The sequence below is a fragment of the Aegilops tauschii genome, chromosome 5 (genome assembly GCF_002575655.3).
Source record: "Aegilops tauschii subsp. strangulata cultivar AL8/78 chromosome 5, Aet v6.0, whole genome shotgun sequence".
Lineage (NCBI taxonomy): Eukaryota > Viridiplantae > Streptophyta > Magnoliopsida > Poales > Poaceae > Aegilops > Aegilops tauschii.
In genome coordinates this window covers 574540125-574559104 of record NC_053039.3, presented here as the reverse complement: position 1 = coordinate 574559104, position 18980 = coordinate 574540125, and the positions used below count along the sequence as shown (strand labels likewise).

At 47.2% G+C, this 18980-nt stretch overlaps 2 protein-coding genes and 1 non-coding gene across 3 annotated transcripts; 1 reads left to right on the top strand and 2 right to left on the bottom strand.

Moving 5' to 3' along the window:
• The first annotated feature begins 9112 nt into the window (after positions 1 to 9112).
• On the top strand, positions 9113 to 9901 carry LOC109744250 (early nodulin-like protein 6). Its single transcript, XM_020303349.4, has 2 exons — positions 9113 to 9323; positions 9434 to 9901. Exons 1-2 carry the CDS (start codon positions 9155 to 9157, stop codon positions 9748 to 9750), a joined length of 486 nt encoding a protein of 161 aa, XP_020158938.1. The 5' UTR covers positions 9113 to 9154; the 3' UTR covers positions 9751 to 9901.
• A 3317-nt stretch (positions 9902 to 13218) lies between these two features.
• LOC109744240 (OVARIAN TUMOR DOMAIN-containing deubiquitinating enzyme 9) lies at positions 13219 to 18868 on the bottom strand (the record flags this gene model as incomplete). The annotated part of the gene is made up of 11 exons (XR_012183861.1): positions 13219 to 13426; positions 13513 to 13543; positions 13639 to 13695; positions 13813 to 13897; positions 16246 to 16294; positions 16474 to 16547; positions 16735 to 16809; positions 16925 to 16979; positions 17113 to 17186; positions 18155 to 18318; positions 18412 to 18868. It is a non-coding gene; the product is annotated as an OVARIAN TUMOR DOMAIN-containing deubiquitinating enzyme 9 (transcript).
• On the bottom strand, positions 13986 to 15653 carry LOC109744241 (uncharacterized). The gene has a single exon (XM_020303333.4). It carries the CDS (start codon positions 15239 to 15241, stop codon positions 14327 to 14329), a length of 915 nt encoding a protein of 304 aa, XP_020158922.1. The 5' UTR covers positions 15242 to 15653; the 3' UTR covers positions 13986 to 14326.
• Positions 18869 to 18980: the final 112 nt, after the last annotated feature.

The window sequence follows — 18980 nt, the reverse complement described above, 5'->3', positions numbered from 1 at the left end:
TAATTCATTGATAATAACATCATATGATGTAATCTCCACCATGGGGGCTTGAACCCACGTCCACAAGGTTAAGAGCTTTGTACTCTACCAACTGAGTAGTGGATCTTTCAATATAATGGATTAAGGCTTGTGTACCTTGAATTTTCGACAGGAGCAATTGGTAGCCCCCAAGGACCGGCTCATTTAGAATGTGATGAGTCGGGTCTTCAATAAGGCCAATAAAAATGACTTTGCATTAGCCCCCAAGTGTCATGGTGCATGCTTGCAGTGATATGAGACTTGCATATTTGATGTAATCTCAACTTGAATAATGTATCCTCCAAGTGCCGGGTCGTAAGCCTGCAGCGACTCGGGACTATTCATTCAATTGTAGAATAAATCATATCCATTGATAATATAATAGCAATTGCGCTAAAGCGGATTTGAAAACCTTAATCATAATACGGCTATTTATAACCATAATAAAATCCAGCCATGTTGGCTATTTGAAGATTTGAATAATATAATCCGGTATGAAAACCTCAATCATTCAATATCATCATGAAAATACAGCCAATTTTGGCTATGAAAGATGTGAATATCTTATCGGTTGACAAGTAAATCCAGAGTTTAAATACTCGGCGGCTCTTGGCCGATGGCGACTTAATGTGCATTCATTGTAAACCGGAATTTTCATAACCCGGCGGCTTATAGCCTTTGGGAAAATCAATAACTGATAACCCTTTTGAGACACCAATTTCAATTTTTGATGATGGGATTCAACTTAATCATTTATATAAGTCATGGCTCTGCAAATCCTGCATAGAGTTTAAACAACATATGCCCTAGCGACTTAACGTCAAAAGGCAGGGCGGGTAACGACCCAGATATAATATAGTCTTATGCAATTATGGAAAAGACTAGCATTAAGGCCATTCAAGGCTAAACATACTGGCAACTTGTAGTCGAAAGCCAAGCCGGGTCAATAAACACCGGATTATAGCTGATCGTGTGCTGACAACTTATAGTTGAAGCCAAGCCGGGTTAATAAACACCGGATTAGTATAATCTTCATCAAAAGAAACCTCAAAAAGAAAGATTTCAAAAGAAAACATGCAAGAAGCGAGGCTTTTCATGGGTTGCCAGGCCACTGAGTTAAACCATTTTACAAAGCCTTATAAGATGGACCTCACATTAACCAATCGTCATTTTAACTATGACAAGTTCAGGGTCTTTATAAGATTGACTTGTCAAACGTTCAACGGGTCTTACCAGGATTACCTGGGCGGAGTGACTTACTTAAAAAGGCAGAATAACCCGGGGTTTTAGGTGAATACACCTGGCTTACAAGCCTGGCTTTTATAGCCTATTACAAGGTTATAGACTCTTTGTTCTTGTAGAAGCAAAGAGCCCCCGAGCAATATTTTGAGCTGTGCTCAGTGGGCGCCTATGTTTGAGTTGTGCTTTGCAACAGACTCTCTTTGGCCCCTTTAACTTTTCTGAAAACTCGAACTTTGCGAGAGATATTTCTTTTTGAACTGGATGTTAAACCGGATATTGAGAGCTTCAAAGCTTGGTGGGAGACATCTTCCCCTTGAACCGGATTTTAAACCGGAATCTTCATTTTTAGCCGGAAATTTTCTGACGGCATTTAAACTCGAACTTGCGAGAGATTAATTCTTTTTGAACCAAAAATTCTTAAACCGGATTTGAGAGCTTCAATGAGACTGATTTCCCTTGAGCCGGATTTTAAACCGGATATTTTGAGAGCTTCAACGCTTTATGGGAGAGAGATGTCTCTTGAGCCGGATTTTGAACCGGAATCTTTCCTGATGACCCAGGACTCCTTCATTGAGCCGGGATTTTCTGACGGCCTTTAAATTTTCATCAATATGGCAGTAGCCTCCAGGATCGGGTTATCTTTCCCTTCAACATCCTGGGGTTCTTGAATTTGCTGAAATTGGCAAGACTTGCTGAGTCATATCACTGTAGCCCCCGAGTCTCAAGACGACTCGAGGAGTTGGCTTTGAGATTCTCCATATTTGACCATAGCATAAGGGGTATATCATTGGTGTTGATAGCGCGATGTGAATCCATGGAATGTTGAGGTGACTGCGGCGGGTTATAAATGTTCCCATATGAGCCGTGTCAGCAACTCGGCCAATGGTTCCTTCCAACTGGCTCGTTGAAGTTTAACCAAACTGTAGTGGCGGCGACTTGTACGCCTGTCCATTGAGCCATCCAGTGCAGACGGCGTCTGATAATACATAATAATTTGCCTCCAATTTGTTGGAAGAAAACCGGTCTACCCAAGCAGTGACTTGCTCATACTCAATAAACAACTCTTGCAGACAGGTGCGGCCCGGTGTGTTGATGTAGACCAGGCCGCGAGAGACGGACGAAAAAGACGACCGCAGCATCAGAGGCGATATAGATAGATGAGTCGGCCACGGCGTTGTAAGCCGGTGCAGTCTGGTGAACCGGCCGCGGGGGCGGACGGGTGAGTTGTCTGCGGTGTTGTAAACCGGCGCAGACGGGTGAGCCGGCCACGGTGTTGTTGTTGTTGTAGATTGAGCCACAGAGGCGGCGGTTTGCACACACATTTGTTGAACAATGCAGTATGGTTGGATGCTGGCGCTTAATAAGATTGGCGCGAGCTTTATATCCGTGACATAATGATCATCCTTTCAGTGAATAATTGTCCCGCATAGAAAACATCATGAGCCAGAGTAATTGCTCTTTTAAAGAAAGCAATATGTAAAAAATATACTGGATGGATTTCACCTGATATGTCAGGCCAATAATTATCAACCGCGGAGTTGATAATTACCACGGTGAAGCTGAAATCAATCACGTCTGAGCCGGCCGCGGGTGCAGACAAATAAGCCGGCCGCAAAGTTGTAAACCGGTGCGGACGGGGAGAGTCGGCAGCGGCGTCGGAAATGGCACGGACGCAGATAAGTCGGCCATGGGTACGGACAATGAGTCAGCCGCGTGTGTTGATGTAGCGGGGGTGGCAACTTGCACATGACGAGCGCTAGTGCAAAAATAATATTTGCTTATGCCCCTTTTACGACACCTTGTCGTAAGGAAGAACGGTCCTGTGAAAAAATATAATAGACCAAGCGATTGTTCTTTGATGAAAACATTACGTGTTAATAAAATAAATTCGGATGGATATCACCTGATTTGTTTTGACGCTTGATGATCTGTTCCGTGAACAACTTTCGGTATTTTCAACGGTGAGTTATTAACCACTCATCCAAGGCCGCGGCGGAGGCAGTGCGCCATAGCGGTGAAAATGGCTTGAGGATGATGAAGGTAGTGGCCACGGCGAAGGCGGTGTTTTGATATGTAGCCGTAGCAGAGCATGGACACGGGCGGTTCAAAAAACGTATCTTCTGTGTCATAAAAACACCTGGCCACTTCGCGTGCTTTGTTCCTCTGCTCCTCGTGTGTTGCAGCAGCAAGTAATTGCATTGGTAGCACTTTCCATGGACTAGTAGAGTTTCAGAAATCTTGAAGGCGCATGTGCTACCCCCGGCCTCCGTTCTGCTCTGTCCGTACCATATACTGTATGAGCAAACACAACTAACACCAGCTAGCAAATATGGGCAGAGGCAGAGCACGTTTCTCGCAGGTGGAACATCGAGGCGGTACGGAGCAGGAGTGAGCAGAAAGGACCGGCGAGGCGACGGGCCGGCTGAGGCGAAGATGGCGACGACGGCGGCCGCTCCGGCAGCACTTGGCAGAGGCTGGACTCGAGCGGCGCGGCGGATCAGAACAGCTGTGGCGGCTCGACAGGCGTGTCGAAGCAGGCAGCCGGCTCAATGGCGGTGCCGCCCCGTCGGCTGTAACCGTGGGCGCAGCGGACGGCTCCACCGGCGAGGGGTAACCGTGGAGAGGCACCGGGCCGTAGCAGAAACGGCAGCAGGAGGCGAGGCCTGGGGAGGCGACTTGAAAACCGGAGAGGCGACTCGGATTCGCCGCGATTTGAAGCTCTGGCCATGGCCAAAGCCAAACCGGGCGGGTAGCGGATCGAAACCAAACTACGGCCGTATCCGTTTCCGAGTCATGATGAGTTGACCAAACCGAGTCGTGGTCTTCTTTCACTTGGTAATAATTGATTCACATTGACGTGACTTGCTGATTTGATTCTCACGTGGATTAGTACTCCATCCAATCTGATTAAGCAATCTTGTCTTCTCATAGAAAACTTTAATGACAAAACAACTTCTGGTTTTGCTTGCTGCCGCCGCAATGAAACTTCTGGTCTTGGCGGATCTCAACCGAAGATTATGCATGCGCGCTTTTACGATCGATGGCCCAGCGATTTGATACACAGCATACGCCCTTGCATGATGATGCAACGACGGAGATTGGCTTTCTTTTGGTCTGGGCGGATTACGTCTGCAGAGAAAACAACTGTGCTATGGCGGATCACGCAATTGTGGCGGTGGACAGATCGCATCCTTCGCCAATTCCTTTTAATCTCAACTGATGAACCGGAAGACGACGTGAATTTTTTCGGTCAATTGCGAGCTTCTCGAACCCTAGAAAAGATCCCTCCAAGAACTCAACACCACCGTGCGCAGGCCCCACGGTGGGCGCCAACTGTCGTGGATTTGTCACGGCAGATGTCCTAGTGTGAGGACTTAGTCGTGAGGCCAACGCATCTATGTGGTAGCTTGAGAGGGGTTGAGCGGAATCGAGAGACGCAACAGAAGACAAAGGTTTAGACAGCTTCGGGCCCCGGGAAACATCATCCAGTAACAACCCTACATGCTGTTTGTGGCTAAGTCTCATTATCATCATGAGAGAGTCGACGGTAAACCGGCTCTTTGTGTCTAGCCCTAGAGATTGTTTCTTCTTGCTTGTCCCCCTTTGGGAGCCCTGCCCCTCCTTATATAAGTTGAAGGGACGGGTTACATGACTAGTCCTAGCAGGATTAGGATTACTCTATTACAAGTGGAGTCCTAGTCTTGCTTCCTTTGTAAGAGAATTTTCCTTATCCTTTCCTCTTAAACCGGCCCACCATAACATGAGCCGGCCTTTCATAAACCGCCTTCTGGGCCACCGGGTCTTGTCGTTCCTCTGAACCACTCGTCGGGTTACCCATGAGTCGCCAGGCTCGGGCGGGTCACTTAGTGAGTTGTCCAGTCAGGGCAGGTCATTAGTGAGTCGCCAAGTCCGGCCGGGTTACGCCGCGGGGTATATCCCCGACAGATAGTGTGATCAAAGCATATGGTTTTATATAGATTTTTGGAGAAGCCTGTATTTACAAGAAAGTGAGTGGGAGCTCTGTAGCATTTCTGATATTATATGTGGATGACATATTATTGATCGAAAATGATATAGAATTTCTGGATAACATAAAAGGATACTTGAATAAGAATTTTTCAATGAAAGACCTCGGTGAAGCTGCTTATATATTGGGCATCAAGATCTATAGAGATAGATCAAGACGCTTAATTCGATTTTCACAAAGCACATACCTTGATAAAGTTTTGAAGAAGTTCAAAATGGATCAGTCAAAGAAAGGGTTCTTGCCTGTGTTACAAGGTGTGAAGTTGAGTCAGACTCAATGCCCGACCACTGCAGAACATAGAGAGAAAATGAAAGTCATTCCCTATGCCTCAGCCATAGGTTCTATCATGTATGCAATGTTGTGTACTAGACCTGATGTGTGCCTTGCTATTAGTTTAGCAGGGAGGTACCAAAGTAATTCAGGAGTGGATCACTGGTCAGCTGTTAAGAACATCCTGAAATACCTGAAAAGGACTAAGGATATGTTTCTTGTTTATCGAGGTGACAAAGAGCTTGTCGTAAATGGTTACGTCGATGCAAGCTTTGACACTGATCCGGATGACTCTAAGTCACAAATCGGATACGTATTTATATTGAATGGTGGAGCTATCAGTTGGTGCAGTTCCAAGCAAAGCGTCGTGGCGGGATCTACGTGTGAAGCGGAGTACATAGCTGCTTCGGAAGCAGCAAATGAAGTAGTCTGGATGAAGAAGTTCATATCCGATCTAGGTGTAATACTTAGTGCATCGGATCCAATGAAAATCTTTTGTGACAATACTGGAGCAATAGCCTTGGCGAAGGAATCCAGATTTCACAAGAGAACCAAACACATCAAGAGACGCTTCAATTCCATCCGCGATCAAGTCAAGGAGGGAGACATAGAGATTTGCAAAATACATACGGATCTGAATGTTGCAGACCCGTTGACTAAGCCTCTTTCACGAGCAAAACATGATCAACACCAAGACTCCATGGGTGTTAGAATCATTACTATGTAATCTAGATTATTGACTCTAATGCAAGTGGGAGACTGAAGGAAATATGCCCTAAAGGCAATAATAAAGTTGTTATTCATATTTCCTTATATCATGGTAAATGTTTATTATTCATGCTAGAATTGTATTAACCGGAAACTTAGTACATGTGTGAATAAATAGACAAACATAGTGTCCCCAGTATGCCTCTACTTGACTAGCTCGTTAATCAAAGATGGTTAAGTTTCCTAACCATAGACATGTGTTGCCATTTGATGAACGGGATCACATCATTAGAGAATGATGTGATGGACAAGACCCATCTGTTAGCTTAGCATAATGATCGTTTAGTATTATTGCTATTGCTTTCTTCATGACTTATACATGTTCCTCTAACTATGAGATTATGCAACTCCCGAATACCGAAGGAACACCTTGTGTGCTATCAAACGTCACAACGTAACTGGGTGATTATAAAGATGCTCTACAGGTGTCTCCGAAGGTGTTTGTTGAGTTGGCATAGATCAAGATTATGATTTGTGACTCCGAGTATCGGAGAGGTATCTCTGGGCCCTCTCGGCAATGCACATCAATATAAGCCTTGCAAGCAATGTGACTAATGAGTTAGTTGCGGGATGATGCATTACGGAACGAGTCAAGAGACTTGCCGGTAACAAGATTGAATTAGGTATGATGATACCGACGATCGAATCTCGGGCAAGTAACATACCAATGACAAAGAGAACAACTTATGTTGTTATGCGGTTTGACCGATAAAGATCTTTGTAGAATATGTAGGAGCCAATATGAGCATCCAGGTTCCACTATTGGTTATTGACCGGAGATGTGTCTCGGTCATGTCTACATAGTTCTCGAACCCGTAGGGTCCGCACGCTTAACGTTCAATGACGATCGATTTGTTTTATGAGTTCTGTGATTTGATGACCGAAGATTGTTCGGAGTCCCGGATGAGATCACGGACATGACGACATAAAGAATGATATATTGGACGATGATATTCGGACAACGGAATGGTTCCAGAGTGATTCGGATATTTTTCGGAGTACCGGGAGGTTACCGGACCCCCCCGGGAAGTATTGGGCCTTAATGGGCTTTAGTGGACAGGAGAGAAGGGCCACAAAGGGCGGCCGCCCCCCCCATGGCAAGTCCGAATTGGACTAGGGAGGGGGCGGCGCCCCCCTCTTTCCTTCTCCCTCTCTTCCTCCTTCCCTCTCTTCCCCTCTTGGAAAAGGAAGGGGACTCCAACTAGGATTGGGAATCCTAGTTGGACTCCCATATGGCGCGCGCCCCCCTTGGCCGGCCTCCTCCTCCCCCCTCCTTTATATATGTGGGGAGGGGGGCACCCCAAAGTACAACAAGTCTTCTCTTAGCCGTGTGGCGGTGCCCCCTTCCACAGTTACACACCTCGGTCATATCGTCGTAGTGCTTAGGCGAAGCCCTACGCTGGTAACTTCATCATTACCGTCGCCACACCGTCGTGCTGACGAAACTCTCCCTCGTCCTCAACTGGATCAAGAGCTCGAGGGACGTCATTGTGCTGAACGTGTGCTGAACACGGAGGTGCCGCACGTTCGGTACTTGGATCGGTTGGATAGTGAAGACGTTCGACTACATCAACCGCGTTACTAAACGCTTCCGCTTTCGGTCTACGAGGGTACGTGGACACACTCTCCCCGCTCATTGCTATGCTTCTCCTAGATAGATCTTGCGAGATCGTAGGATTTTTTTTGAATTACTATGTTCCCCAAACAGGTCAGAGGTTGAGCCTGCCGCCATCTAGGGCCCCGTCTTTAGGGACCATCAGATGCAGCCGACCTAGGCAGCATCGCAGTCGAACGCCACCGGCCTAGAATTAGCATCGTCTGGTTACACATACGCCGTCGTCAACAACCCCGATACGCCGCAGACAAGCAACTCTGCCGCATCAAACTCCCATGTGGATAGATCCTTGGGTGCGGGAGTGATGTGGTGAGGGTTGGTGGTTGCGAATGGTACGGAGACGAGGCGCGATGGTGGTGGGAGGTAGCCGGGGGTAAGGCGGCGTTGGTTGTTGCCACCTGCCAGTGTGTTGCGTGTTACTCCTGCATCCTAGAGAGAGAGAGAGAGAGACTTGGACCAGTGGCGTAGCTAGGGGGTGGCCAGGGTGGTCGATGGACCACCCTGGAATCCCCCCATAGCTTGTGTATAGTGTAGTAAAAAAAATATTTCTTTTAAAATAAACAGAACTTGTGTAAATATTTCTATTACCGGACCACACTGGCAAATCAGGCTGGCTACGCCAGTGACTTGGACTACTCATGTGGCAGGTGAGATTCAAAAACTAGTCACACATCTTTTTTTTTTGCGGGAACCTCAATATCACTTTGCCCCGGTTTTGGAAGAAAGTTACTCGGTTATGAGACTGGAGGGGTCAAATGTCGCTCGAAAATTCTTGAGGCACCAGATGTAGACTTTTGGAGAACTTGAGAGACCAAAAATATATTTTTCTCCTTTTTAAAAGTGATGCATTTTTTTGGGTGCATTTTGTTTTAAAATAAACATCTTATACATTATTCCCTTGTAAACAAATATAAGATGATGGTCAGAAATCTACTGTAATATTTAAGTTAGCTACTAGTACAAAACAAAAGGGTCTGCATGCATATCCCCACCTATTTTTACTCTTCACCACACACGCTTTGGGCGCGGGTCAAAGCAAGGATGGATCGATCTCATGCTTTCCCGCGGCGGCCCAACTCCGGCTGCACACATGCACCACATACTCGTCGACGCCTCCCCAACTCGCCACCACCTATTAATCTTCTTCCCCTTGCATGTCAATCTCGGTTCGTTCTGCGCGTCTCATCAGGTAGCCAGCAATTCCGTGGCCGGCCATGGCGAGCCTCCTCTCCCTCGTGCTGCTCCTCGCGCTCCTCGACGCGTCGCGCGCCACCAACTTCGAGGTCGGCGGCGACGCCGAGTGGGTCGTCCCGCAGGCCGGCGACTCCCAAACGTACAACCATTGGGCGTCCAAGAACCACTTCCACGTCGGCGACATCGTCCGTAAGAGCCGCCCGTCGTGTTAACACCACCAACTCGTTCATCGGCGTCGATGGCTTGGTTGATGATAAATTGTTTTTTGATATGTGGCGCGATCGTGCGTGCGTGCATAGATTTCAAGTACAATCAGGACTCGGTGATGGTGGTGACGGAGCAGGGGTACAACAAGTGTGAGTCGTCGCACCCCATCTTCTTCTCCAACAGCGGTAACACCGAGGTGCGCCTCGACCGCCCCGGCCCCTTCTACTTCATCAGCGGCGTCACCGGCCACTGCCAGGGCGGGCAGAAGCTGGTCATCAAGGTCACCGACAAGGCCAGGCCACCGCCGGGGCCCCCCAGTGGGGCTGCGCCGGCGGGCTTTGGATCCGCCGGCGCCATTGTTGTCTTGATGGCGGTGCTTTGGCCTCTTCTTGTTATGCACGATATTTAAGATGAACATCCATATAATGCTTTTGGAGCTTCACATTAATGGTTTTAGCTCCTTTCCATCATTCCATGTATTCTCGGTTCTTAGTTGTTCAATTTAGTTACAGTACCATGGAATGTACACAAAACCAAAAGGCTAATGAAATTAGTGCAACATTTTGAGAATAACTGAATTTCCTTGCATATTGCAGTTCGTATGTCTATTCTTTTTCTTTGTACATAGTAGAGACTAGACAAGTAACATGTGTTTGCACAAATGATTTATAAACACATGGTGACAAATGGTTCTGTAATATGGACTAATCCATCAGTTCAATCGGTTGCCTACTTGCTCCTTCTTTCTGCGGCATCTCCTCCGCTGGACTACTCGTCTTCTATTGTTCCTCATCCTCCGCTCCGTTAGTCAGTCGCCATGGATCTCGCGGTGTAGTTTGGCCCTCCTCCTTCTTCCTCTTCGACCTTCTTCTCCATGGATGGTGCCCGTTTTTTCTCCATTGCTCCTATCCTTCGCCTCGGATCAAGCTTAGGAGCTCAAAATGGAGGTTCCTCGCAGTCTTGTGCTCGAGGAAGATGGTGGAAAATAGGCCCATTGTCATCCGGTCCGACTCAAACTTTGAGGCATTTAGTTTAGGGAGGTGTGGTATCTTATAGGGGGGAGGGTTAGAGACCCTTAGAAGTGAAAATGCCACCACCTCTTCTTCACGTTCTCCATGACGTGCAACTTTGCAACAGATTGTGATTAGCATGTTGAGACATACTCCCTCCACCCCGAGCGTGTCTAGATACATCTAGACAAATCTAAGACAAGTAATTTGGGACGGAGATAATAGTAGTTAAGAAAAAAAATGTAAACTATAAATGGCACCCCTCTCTGGGTACATCGAGTTGTAGTTAGAGCATCTCTACTAGACCCCTACCCTAGAAGTCCAAAACCTTCTCCCTACCCTGTTTTCCCCAAATTGTTTTAGGCAAATGATGTTTGCTCATCTAGCAGATCCCCTATAAAAAAACCCATTAAGTCATCCAAACTTTTGCTCAAACAATTGAAACAAATTGAACACATTTCAACACAAACATAGTCAAATGGAATGCACCACATAATAATTCAACTATGAGCATCACTAATGTCCATCGAATCCATCAAACGTAACCATAATTTGTGCCGAAAGGCGCCGAATGAACAAGTTCATTCCAAAAAACCACAAACACATGGTTGATCAAAAGCCATCATAGTTCAAATGGGACTCATGCACTCCCATCACTGTCACCGTGGACAACACCCTTGCCACCGCCACCACACATCTTAACCAAGATGTCCCCATGAGTAAACTCCCAATATTGTCTCGCCTCCTCGTCCATCTTGCTAGGATCCATCCACATGATAGCACGTTCTTCGGCCCTTGATCCTTTGCCAAAATTTCTCCAATTTTGGTCGGCACTGACTATGGCATCGAGAGAGATGTTGACCCAAGCTTCACACAAACATTCGTCTTCCTCGATCTTGTAGTTGCACAACATACTCCTCTTCTTGTTTACTTGACTCTCCTCGATCTCCTCGACCTCGTCCACCACCTTGGCCTCTCTCGTTTGGGGATATGCTATTGACATGGCAATGCCATTAAAGTCAAGTGTGAGGCTTACATTCATTTTTCCATGAAAAGCAGCCACATCATCATTCAATTGCTCACTACAAAAGTAAACAAAGAACCTAGCAATCCGTAGAAAATCATGCACCACTTTCCTAAGCAAACTCCAAACAAAAAACAAAAAGAAGGAGAAAATGTTACCTTGCGGGTATTTCCTCGAGCATGTTGGTCTCGTATGAATCCACCTCATCCTCGCCCAACAGAGGTGAAAGGGGCGGCGGCATGCCTGTCGAAGGCCGCGTAGTAGTCGCTGACACCACGGGAGGTCGAAGGAGAAGCGTTGGGGAGGTCATGGCCTTCTTTTTATTTGCCGTCGGCCTGTCCAACGGTCCCTTTTGCCGATCAGCTTTGGGCTAGGGTGGTGTCGCGGTCGAGCGAGTGACGACAACCATCGGTGACGAACCTCTGTTGATGATCATTGCCTTGCCATCATCGTCTTGGTGGTAGCGGTGCCGAATTCATGGCCGGCGGTGGGTCACTGGCGCCGGCGAGGGTACCAGGGGTGGAGTGGGGGAGGGGCTTTCCATTCCGGCGGTTATCGGGACCGGGGAAGACCGATGACGGGCCGACCAACGACAACATCGGGGTTGGGCGGGAAAGTTGCAGGTGAGCGGGAGGCAGCGTGACTTCTCCTAGGAACACCTGCCCGGGGGGGAGGGGGGGTCATTTTTAGGGAAAAGGTCATATAAGGGATTTGGTAGATACCCCTTGATGCCCTAAACAGGTTTGTTTCTCCGCAAATTTAACTTATAAGAGATTGGACAGAGATGATCTTAGGGGTGGATTAATAAGAAGCCCGGCTCGTTAAGGCTCGGATAGGTAGGCTCATTTTCATTATAACGATCTAAAAACCAAGATTGGCTCGGTTCACTAAAAAGCTCGTGAGTCAGCACTTGTTACAGCTCATTTAAAAGTACAAGTAGCACATCACTTCAACAATAGTTTACGATAATTTAATCAACTGCATCACAAATGCATTAATATTTTAGCAACAGCCAACAAATCAACATAGCATCGCAAGCAGGTATAATAAGTCAAATAATAGGATTCTTGCAAAAAAAAAGAGAGTCAAATAATAGGGGACTTGCGGGCTGAGACTTATGAGATGACCTGACTAATTGTGACTGGATGGGCTAAAGCTAAGCTAGAACGATTTTTGACAAGCTTGACGAACAGCCTTTTTAGCTTGTGGAACTCCTTTGTGTGGATCATTAAGCTAAAAACAAAGATTGACTCAGCTCATTAGCAAGCGAGCCGAGCAAACGAGCAATCGTTAAGCTTACTGAGCTTTGAGCTTTTTGCTCACCCCTGTTGTAGTGCACTTTGGTCCAAAAACTCGAACATTTAATTGGAGTTCGGAGAAAAGTTAACACCAGCTTAAAACATTGTCAAGTCTCTAAAACGTCTTACTTTAGTGTACAGAGTGAGTACATACATAGACTGCTCTGCTCTAGATTAACTGGAATTAGCAGGACCAAAGTTCAAAACAAAAATACATACATTTAACTAAAGTAACTGCAAAACACAAACACCACACACTACACCGTAGACGATGGATCAATTTCCGGGGAATTCAACAAAATTATCTACTTTTGTCTTGCTTTGACAAAATGGCGTGCCTTGCGCCACAGACATTCCAAATGAGACGTCTTGTATCACTGACATGTGGGACCTGAATCCACTTGTCAGTGCCACAAGGTGTGTGTCATTTGTGTCAAAGTGCAAAGAAATCCGCCGTCCCATAGTGTCAAAAATGATCTTCCATTTTGGGATGGAGGGAGTATCATTTTGTCAACGCTTTCTGCTAATATTGACATAACCTCTCCTAGAAAAATAAGTGATGCATATAGATATATTAAGTACTACCACAACAAATGTTCACATCACATATCACAGAACCAGTCAACAGTGCAGATACTGCTATATATGTACAAACGAACTGTCAGTCAATCTCTTCATCAGTCCTACGGCGTCGCAGCTCCTCAGATCCCTCGTAATCACATGGTCGAACAAAACGACCGTCGATCCGACAAGCTGCCATGAGATCAAAAGAACAAATCAAATCTTCTATTCCCCTTTTGGTTTTAGCACTACAAGTCTAGAACTCCAAGTGCCACCACCTCTTCTTTCTGTTCTCCACGACGGGCAACTCTGCAGCAGATCATCATCAGCATTCTGAGATAGACGAGTCAATGGAATAAAAGGCAAAATGATATCTATACGATGATAGAATAGACTGTATATACCTCCTTCCGGATATATCGAGTTGTAGTGCACCTCGGCCCAAAAACTCAAACATATAACTGGAGTCCAGAAAGAAAGAAAGAAAGAAAATCTTATTAGATACAAACAGGCCGAAATATTTGGTGAAACTTAGATATCAATTCAGTAAGAACATATCATTGACAAAAACACATTACCTCTATTTGATTTTTGGACGACTGGGAGAATCTCGATGTAGCATGTATCTCTGAATGATGTCAGAATGAAAATCTTTACACCATACTGAAAAAACCATACAAATAGCAGAGTAGTCATATGACATGAGCAGCTCACTGGTAATAATGCCAAGAAACTACACATCAAGGAGAGGTTTTTAAGAGATGCTGCCCAAAAAGTCCAATTTTTCACTCATATCAGGTGGCAGGCATACAATTAAATTACGGCAAGCAATTGTCCAAGAGATCAATCACTGCAAAGACCAACCAAAATAGAGACTGAATGCGACTGGTCTGGTAAGAAGCATGGTTTACCATGCGTACCGAAGCAAGCAACAATGGTCAGAATCGTTCACGACAAGAACTAAATACATACATCCTGAGCAGAGGATGAAGACTAGGAACAATCTCTTTCCCTCCCTTCACTACCACCAGATAAGAAAATAAACAGCTTCAACCTGTCTGTCCCCTGATCGATCGATCGCTAGCTAGCTACCTACAAGCTGTCTGCACTGCTGCCATGGTCCCTCCTGGCCTTCTTCCCCGGCGGCGGCAGTGCGGCGAGAGTGTCCTGTAACTGCCGCTGGGCATCCTGGAGCATCTGATTACTGCGGGCCTCCGTCTCCTTCCACCCCCGCTCAATCTCCCACTGCACCTCCATTCTCCGCCTCTCCAGCCGCTTGATTCCCTCGCCGATGTCCCTCAACACACCTGCGACGGAGTGGTGATCCGCCGCAGGAGCCTCCTCAGCCTTGACCCTCTCTGCAGCGGCGGCCTTGGCCTGGAACGCGGCGGCCTCGTAGGAGACCCTCTTGCGCGGAGGCGCGGTGGACAGCGTGACAGCGGGCGGCGACGGGCGCCACCGCTGCTGCTGCTGCTGCTGATGGCCCCTGAACCCGCCGGCGTCACGCACGAGGCCGTTGATGCTCCTGGTGTGGCTGCCGCTGTTCCTGGCGACGAGCAACTGCTCCTCCTCCTCTTCTTGGTCCTCCCCCTCGTCGTGGTCCTCTTCCTCCTGCTCCTGCTCTTCTTCATCTTCATCTTCCTCCTCCTCCTGGTCTTGGTCGTCGTCGGAGGCGGGCGGGGAGGCGGGGAAGGAGTTGGTGGAGACGGGGACGGGGCCGCGCTCGAGGCGCTCCATGCGGCGGAAGAAGGGCCAGAGGGAGGTGACGGGGCGGGCGGCCTCGGTGCGGTAGCGCTTGCGGAGCTTCTCGAGCTTGTGGCGGCACTGGGTGCCGGTCTTGCGCTGGCCGCCGCAGCGGCGCGTGACCTCGGCGGCCACGTCCTCCCACTGGTGCGCCTTGAGCTGGCCCCGGCGCAGCTTGGTCCAGCGGTCCTCGTAGACGTCGATGAGGTGCATGGTCTCGCCGTCCGACCAGGGCTGCCCCGGCGCGCTCTTCCTCGCCTCCATCGATGGCCCCTCGGCTACGGCGGTTCAGATCTGGATCTGGGGGAAAGAGGGAGGGAGGGAGTGGTGGTGGAGTAAATGGCGGCGGCGGCGGGGGGATAAGGCCGAGCGAGGCCGCGGGGGTAGTATGGTATGGGTCGGGTGGTGGTGGGTTGGGTTTTTTCTGGGTGGGTGATGCGGTTCACGTGGATGGTGGCCCCGTGCGCCGCTCGCTGACTGATGGGGCCAGCCAGTTTGGCCACACTGACCAGTGGGCCCAGCCGGTTTGGCTAGTCTTAAATAAACCTTCAACTCGTACGCCTTGTCGTAACCAAACCCTTACCTCCGAATCCTTGAAAGCTCTTCTAATATATATGATGGCAGTCAAAGCTACTCCCTCCGTCCCACAATATAAGATGTTACTACTATCAATACGTGAGTATATTGGGAGAATGCCGTTTTGGAGGCCGAGATCCATGGAGGCCTTTATTTTTGCAAAATTCAAATTCACTTTTATGTTTCAAAAAATTCTAAGAAAAAATATGCGTGTATGTAAGGATGTAACCCACATGTGTGTAAAATTTCATGATGAAATACGTTGAAATGCGACCTCTGCAAAAAAGATAAATTCATGGCCTGGGAGGATGAATAGTATCATGTGTTAAATAGCCCCAGATTTATCTTTTTTGCACAGCCCTCATATCAACGTATTTTGCCCTGAAAATTTACACACATGTGTGTTATGCCTTCATGTATATCTGTACTTTTTTTCATAATTTTTTGAAATACAAAAATATGGATTTCAATGAAATTTGAATTTTGAATCTGAAGGCCTCCAGTGAGCTCGGTCACCAAAGGCAGTTTCTGAGTATATTGGCTGTAATAACATCTTATATTATGGGACGGAGGGAGTAAATTATTAGTCAATGATGTACTATATACACTGCATAGATACCCTGAGAATGTACGTACAGGTGCAACAGATCAACTACTAGTAAAAATGGTGAGGAAGGAAGAATCATGCTTACCAAGTCTGCAGCAGCCTGCAGTGTAACATGGTCACCCCACTCTCCGATCCTGGTAAGCATAAAAAAGTGAGAATGTGCATCTTTACACTCGATTAATTACCCCCTCCGTAAAGAAATATAAGAGCGTTTAGATCACTAAAATAATAATATAAACGCTCTTATATTTGTTTACAGAGGGAGTAACATTTACTGAGATAAATAAATAGTAGAAAAAGAGTAGGCACTGACTTTGGCATCTTCTTAAGATATTCTCTGTAATCCATAGGGACATATCCAGCATATATCTCGGGATGAGACTCAAGCTGTGAATGAAAACATTAATGTGAGAACAAAGGAATCTGACAAGGAAATTTTTCGTCTTCTTAAAAATACAGAGAGGCACATCCAGTTCTCGTAGCTGTATATATCGACCGACAAAATCATTCTTATAGTGTGGCCCTTAACTGTTGGAAGGAAAATGGTAAACGTAGTTAGATTCACAATACTGACCTGATTGACCACCTGTTGCCGCACAAATCTATGGTGTTCGGGAGTTCGGTAGAATTGATCGGACAATGCCCGAAACTGTTTAACAGGAAGGTTGAGAAAGAGATAAACAATTGTAGAGCAGGTCTGCACCGATGATACCAAATATGCTATTCTTGAAAAGTAAACAGAGAACTGAATCCTGTAAATATACCTGACAATTGCCATCTCCGTTAACCTTGAGCTCAACCAGGCCATACAGCACCAACCTAAATAAGAGATCATATTGGGATCAAATGACAGACAATCTAAAAAGACCTACCACGGAGCACAGACAGTATACAGAAACATGTCTTCATGTACAGATTTATGGGATGACAAGTGTACTGCAGGGGTATTTACCTGTCAAGAAGTCTTCGGTGATCTGAAAAGGCTTCATCAAAAGAAGGAATGTCTCCATTTGTTTTAGGGACATGCTGCAGTAGCAAACTGAGTAAGTAACAAAAATGTAAGACATAACACTGATCTTCAAGGGAACACATGCAAGTTAATGAAAATTCGTCAAAGAATGAGCTGCTTGATCATTGACGGAGAGTTAGAGATGCAGGTTCTGAACTTTTATTTTCTAAACTGATGAGCAACAAACTCATTGTTAAATGTGCAAAAACTATCACACAGGATAGTAAAAATGAAACATGGCTCAGCATTTGCATTGGATAGGAACAGACATAAGATCGAACCATGGGCATCCACCAGGTAGATTGATAATTCTGCATTTAACATATTATCTGAACCGTATAGTGTCCGGCATCCTTGAGTAATAACCCAAGCATTCTTATGATTACCTAGCAGGAACTAGCAATCCCAACCCCTCTAAACTTCAGACTTGGTTATTTCATTTTGATTAGATAATACACCAAAGCTGGAACTCTGAAGCCCCTTGAAACAGTAGAAACCCAAAACTGCTGTACTTAACCCCTTCAGGCAGTAAAAATATATTGTGGAGTAGTACAAGTGGAACAGGGCTCAGCATTTGCACTCATAGGAACAGATATACGATTGGGGATCCACTAGGTTGATCGATAATTCACATAAATCAAAAGCATTGTCTGCATTTAACATATGATCTCTACCGTAAATAGTGTCTGGCATCCTTGAGTCAATGGCCGAATCACTATTCTGATCACCTAGCAGGAACTAGCAATCCCGAAACCCATCTAAATTTCAGAGCATGGTTTGATAAGATATCCTGAGGAGGAACTCTGAATCACCTTGAAACTGTAGAAACCCAAAACTACTGTACTTATAATCCCTTTATGCAGTGAATAAATTCTACCATATGTATGTCCAATCCAGGGTAAATATGCCCCAATCATTCTACCAATTATTCTGCCATAATGGATATATAATCTTGGATCAGTAGGAAGAGAGCACTAGTACTTACAGGGACAGGAACCATGTCATTCAGTCTTTTGCCGACTTCGCCGTCGAGAGCAGAGAAATCGTCGACAAGCTCTATGGAGCAGCCGTGGCCATCACGCGCATTGCGATCTTCTTCGGGGCTCGAACGTGGACTGGAGCTCTCTGCTTCTTCTACATAAGGTGGAGCTGCACCGGCGTTTGTTCAGGAAAGGGGATCGAGTCAGGAGGGGATGACATGTCTGAATTTACTGTGTGTTGTTAACTGAAGATTAGTAGTACCTGAGGGCAGATGGCTGACGACCTCGGGGCGGAACCACTGCTGCGCGAGGACGGTGGCGCGGCGCTCGGCCTCGCCGCCGTCGGCCCCGGACGCCTCGGCCATGGCGACCTGCGCGAGCTCCTCCTGCAGCGCGTGCGCGATGACCTCGTCGTTCTCGACCGCGTCGACCCTGACATCGGAGGCGGGGGCGGGGGGCGGGGGGCCATGTCGTAGCCCGTCGAGAAGGGCGCGGGCGCGCGCTGCGGCTGCGGCGGCGGCGGCGGGCGTAGTCGGTGGGTGGGGGATTGAGGGCGCGGTGCACGCAGCCGCCGCCGCCGGCGTCGAGGAGGTGGTCGGAGGCCCCCAGCGGACGATGTTGGCGTCCAGATCTTGCTGGCCCCGCACCACCCATGGCCGGCCGGCCGGGCTTGGTCGCGGTGTCGGTCGACGAGAGGCGAGCCTGCGCCGGCGGGAACAAAAAAGATATTAATTATCCCTCCCCCGAGAGCAAGAAGAAGAACGCCGACGGTTAACGGAATGAAGCGAGCCGAATCATGGGGGAAAATTCGTTTGATTTTGGCGCAGATTA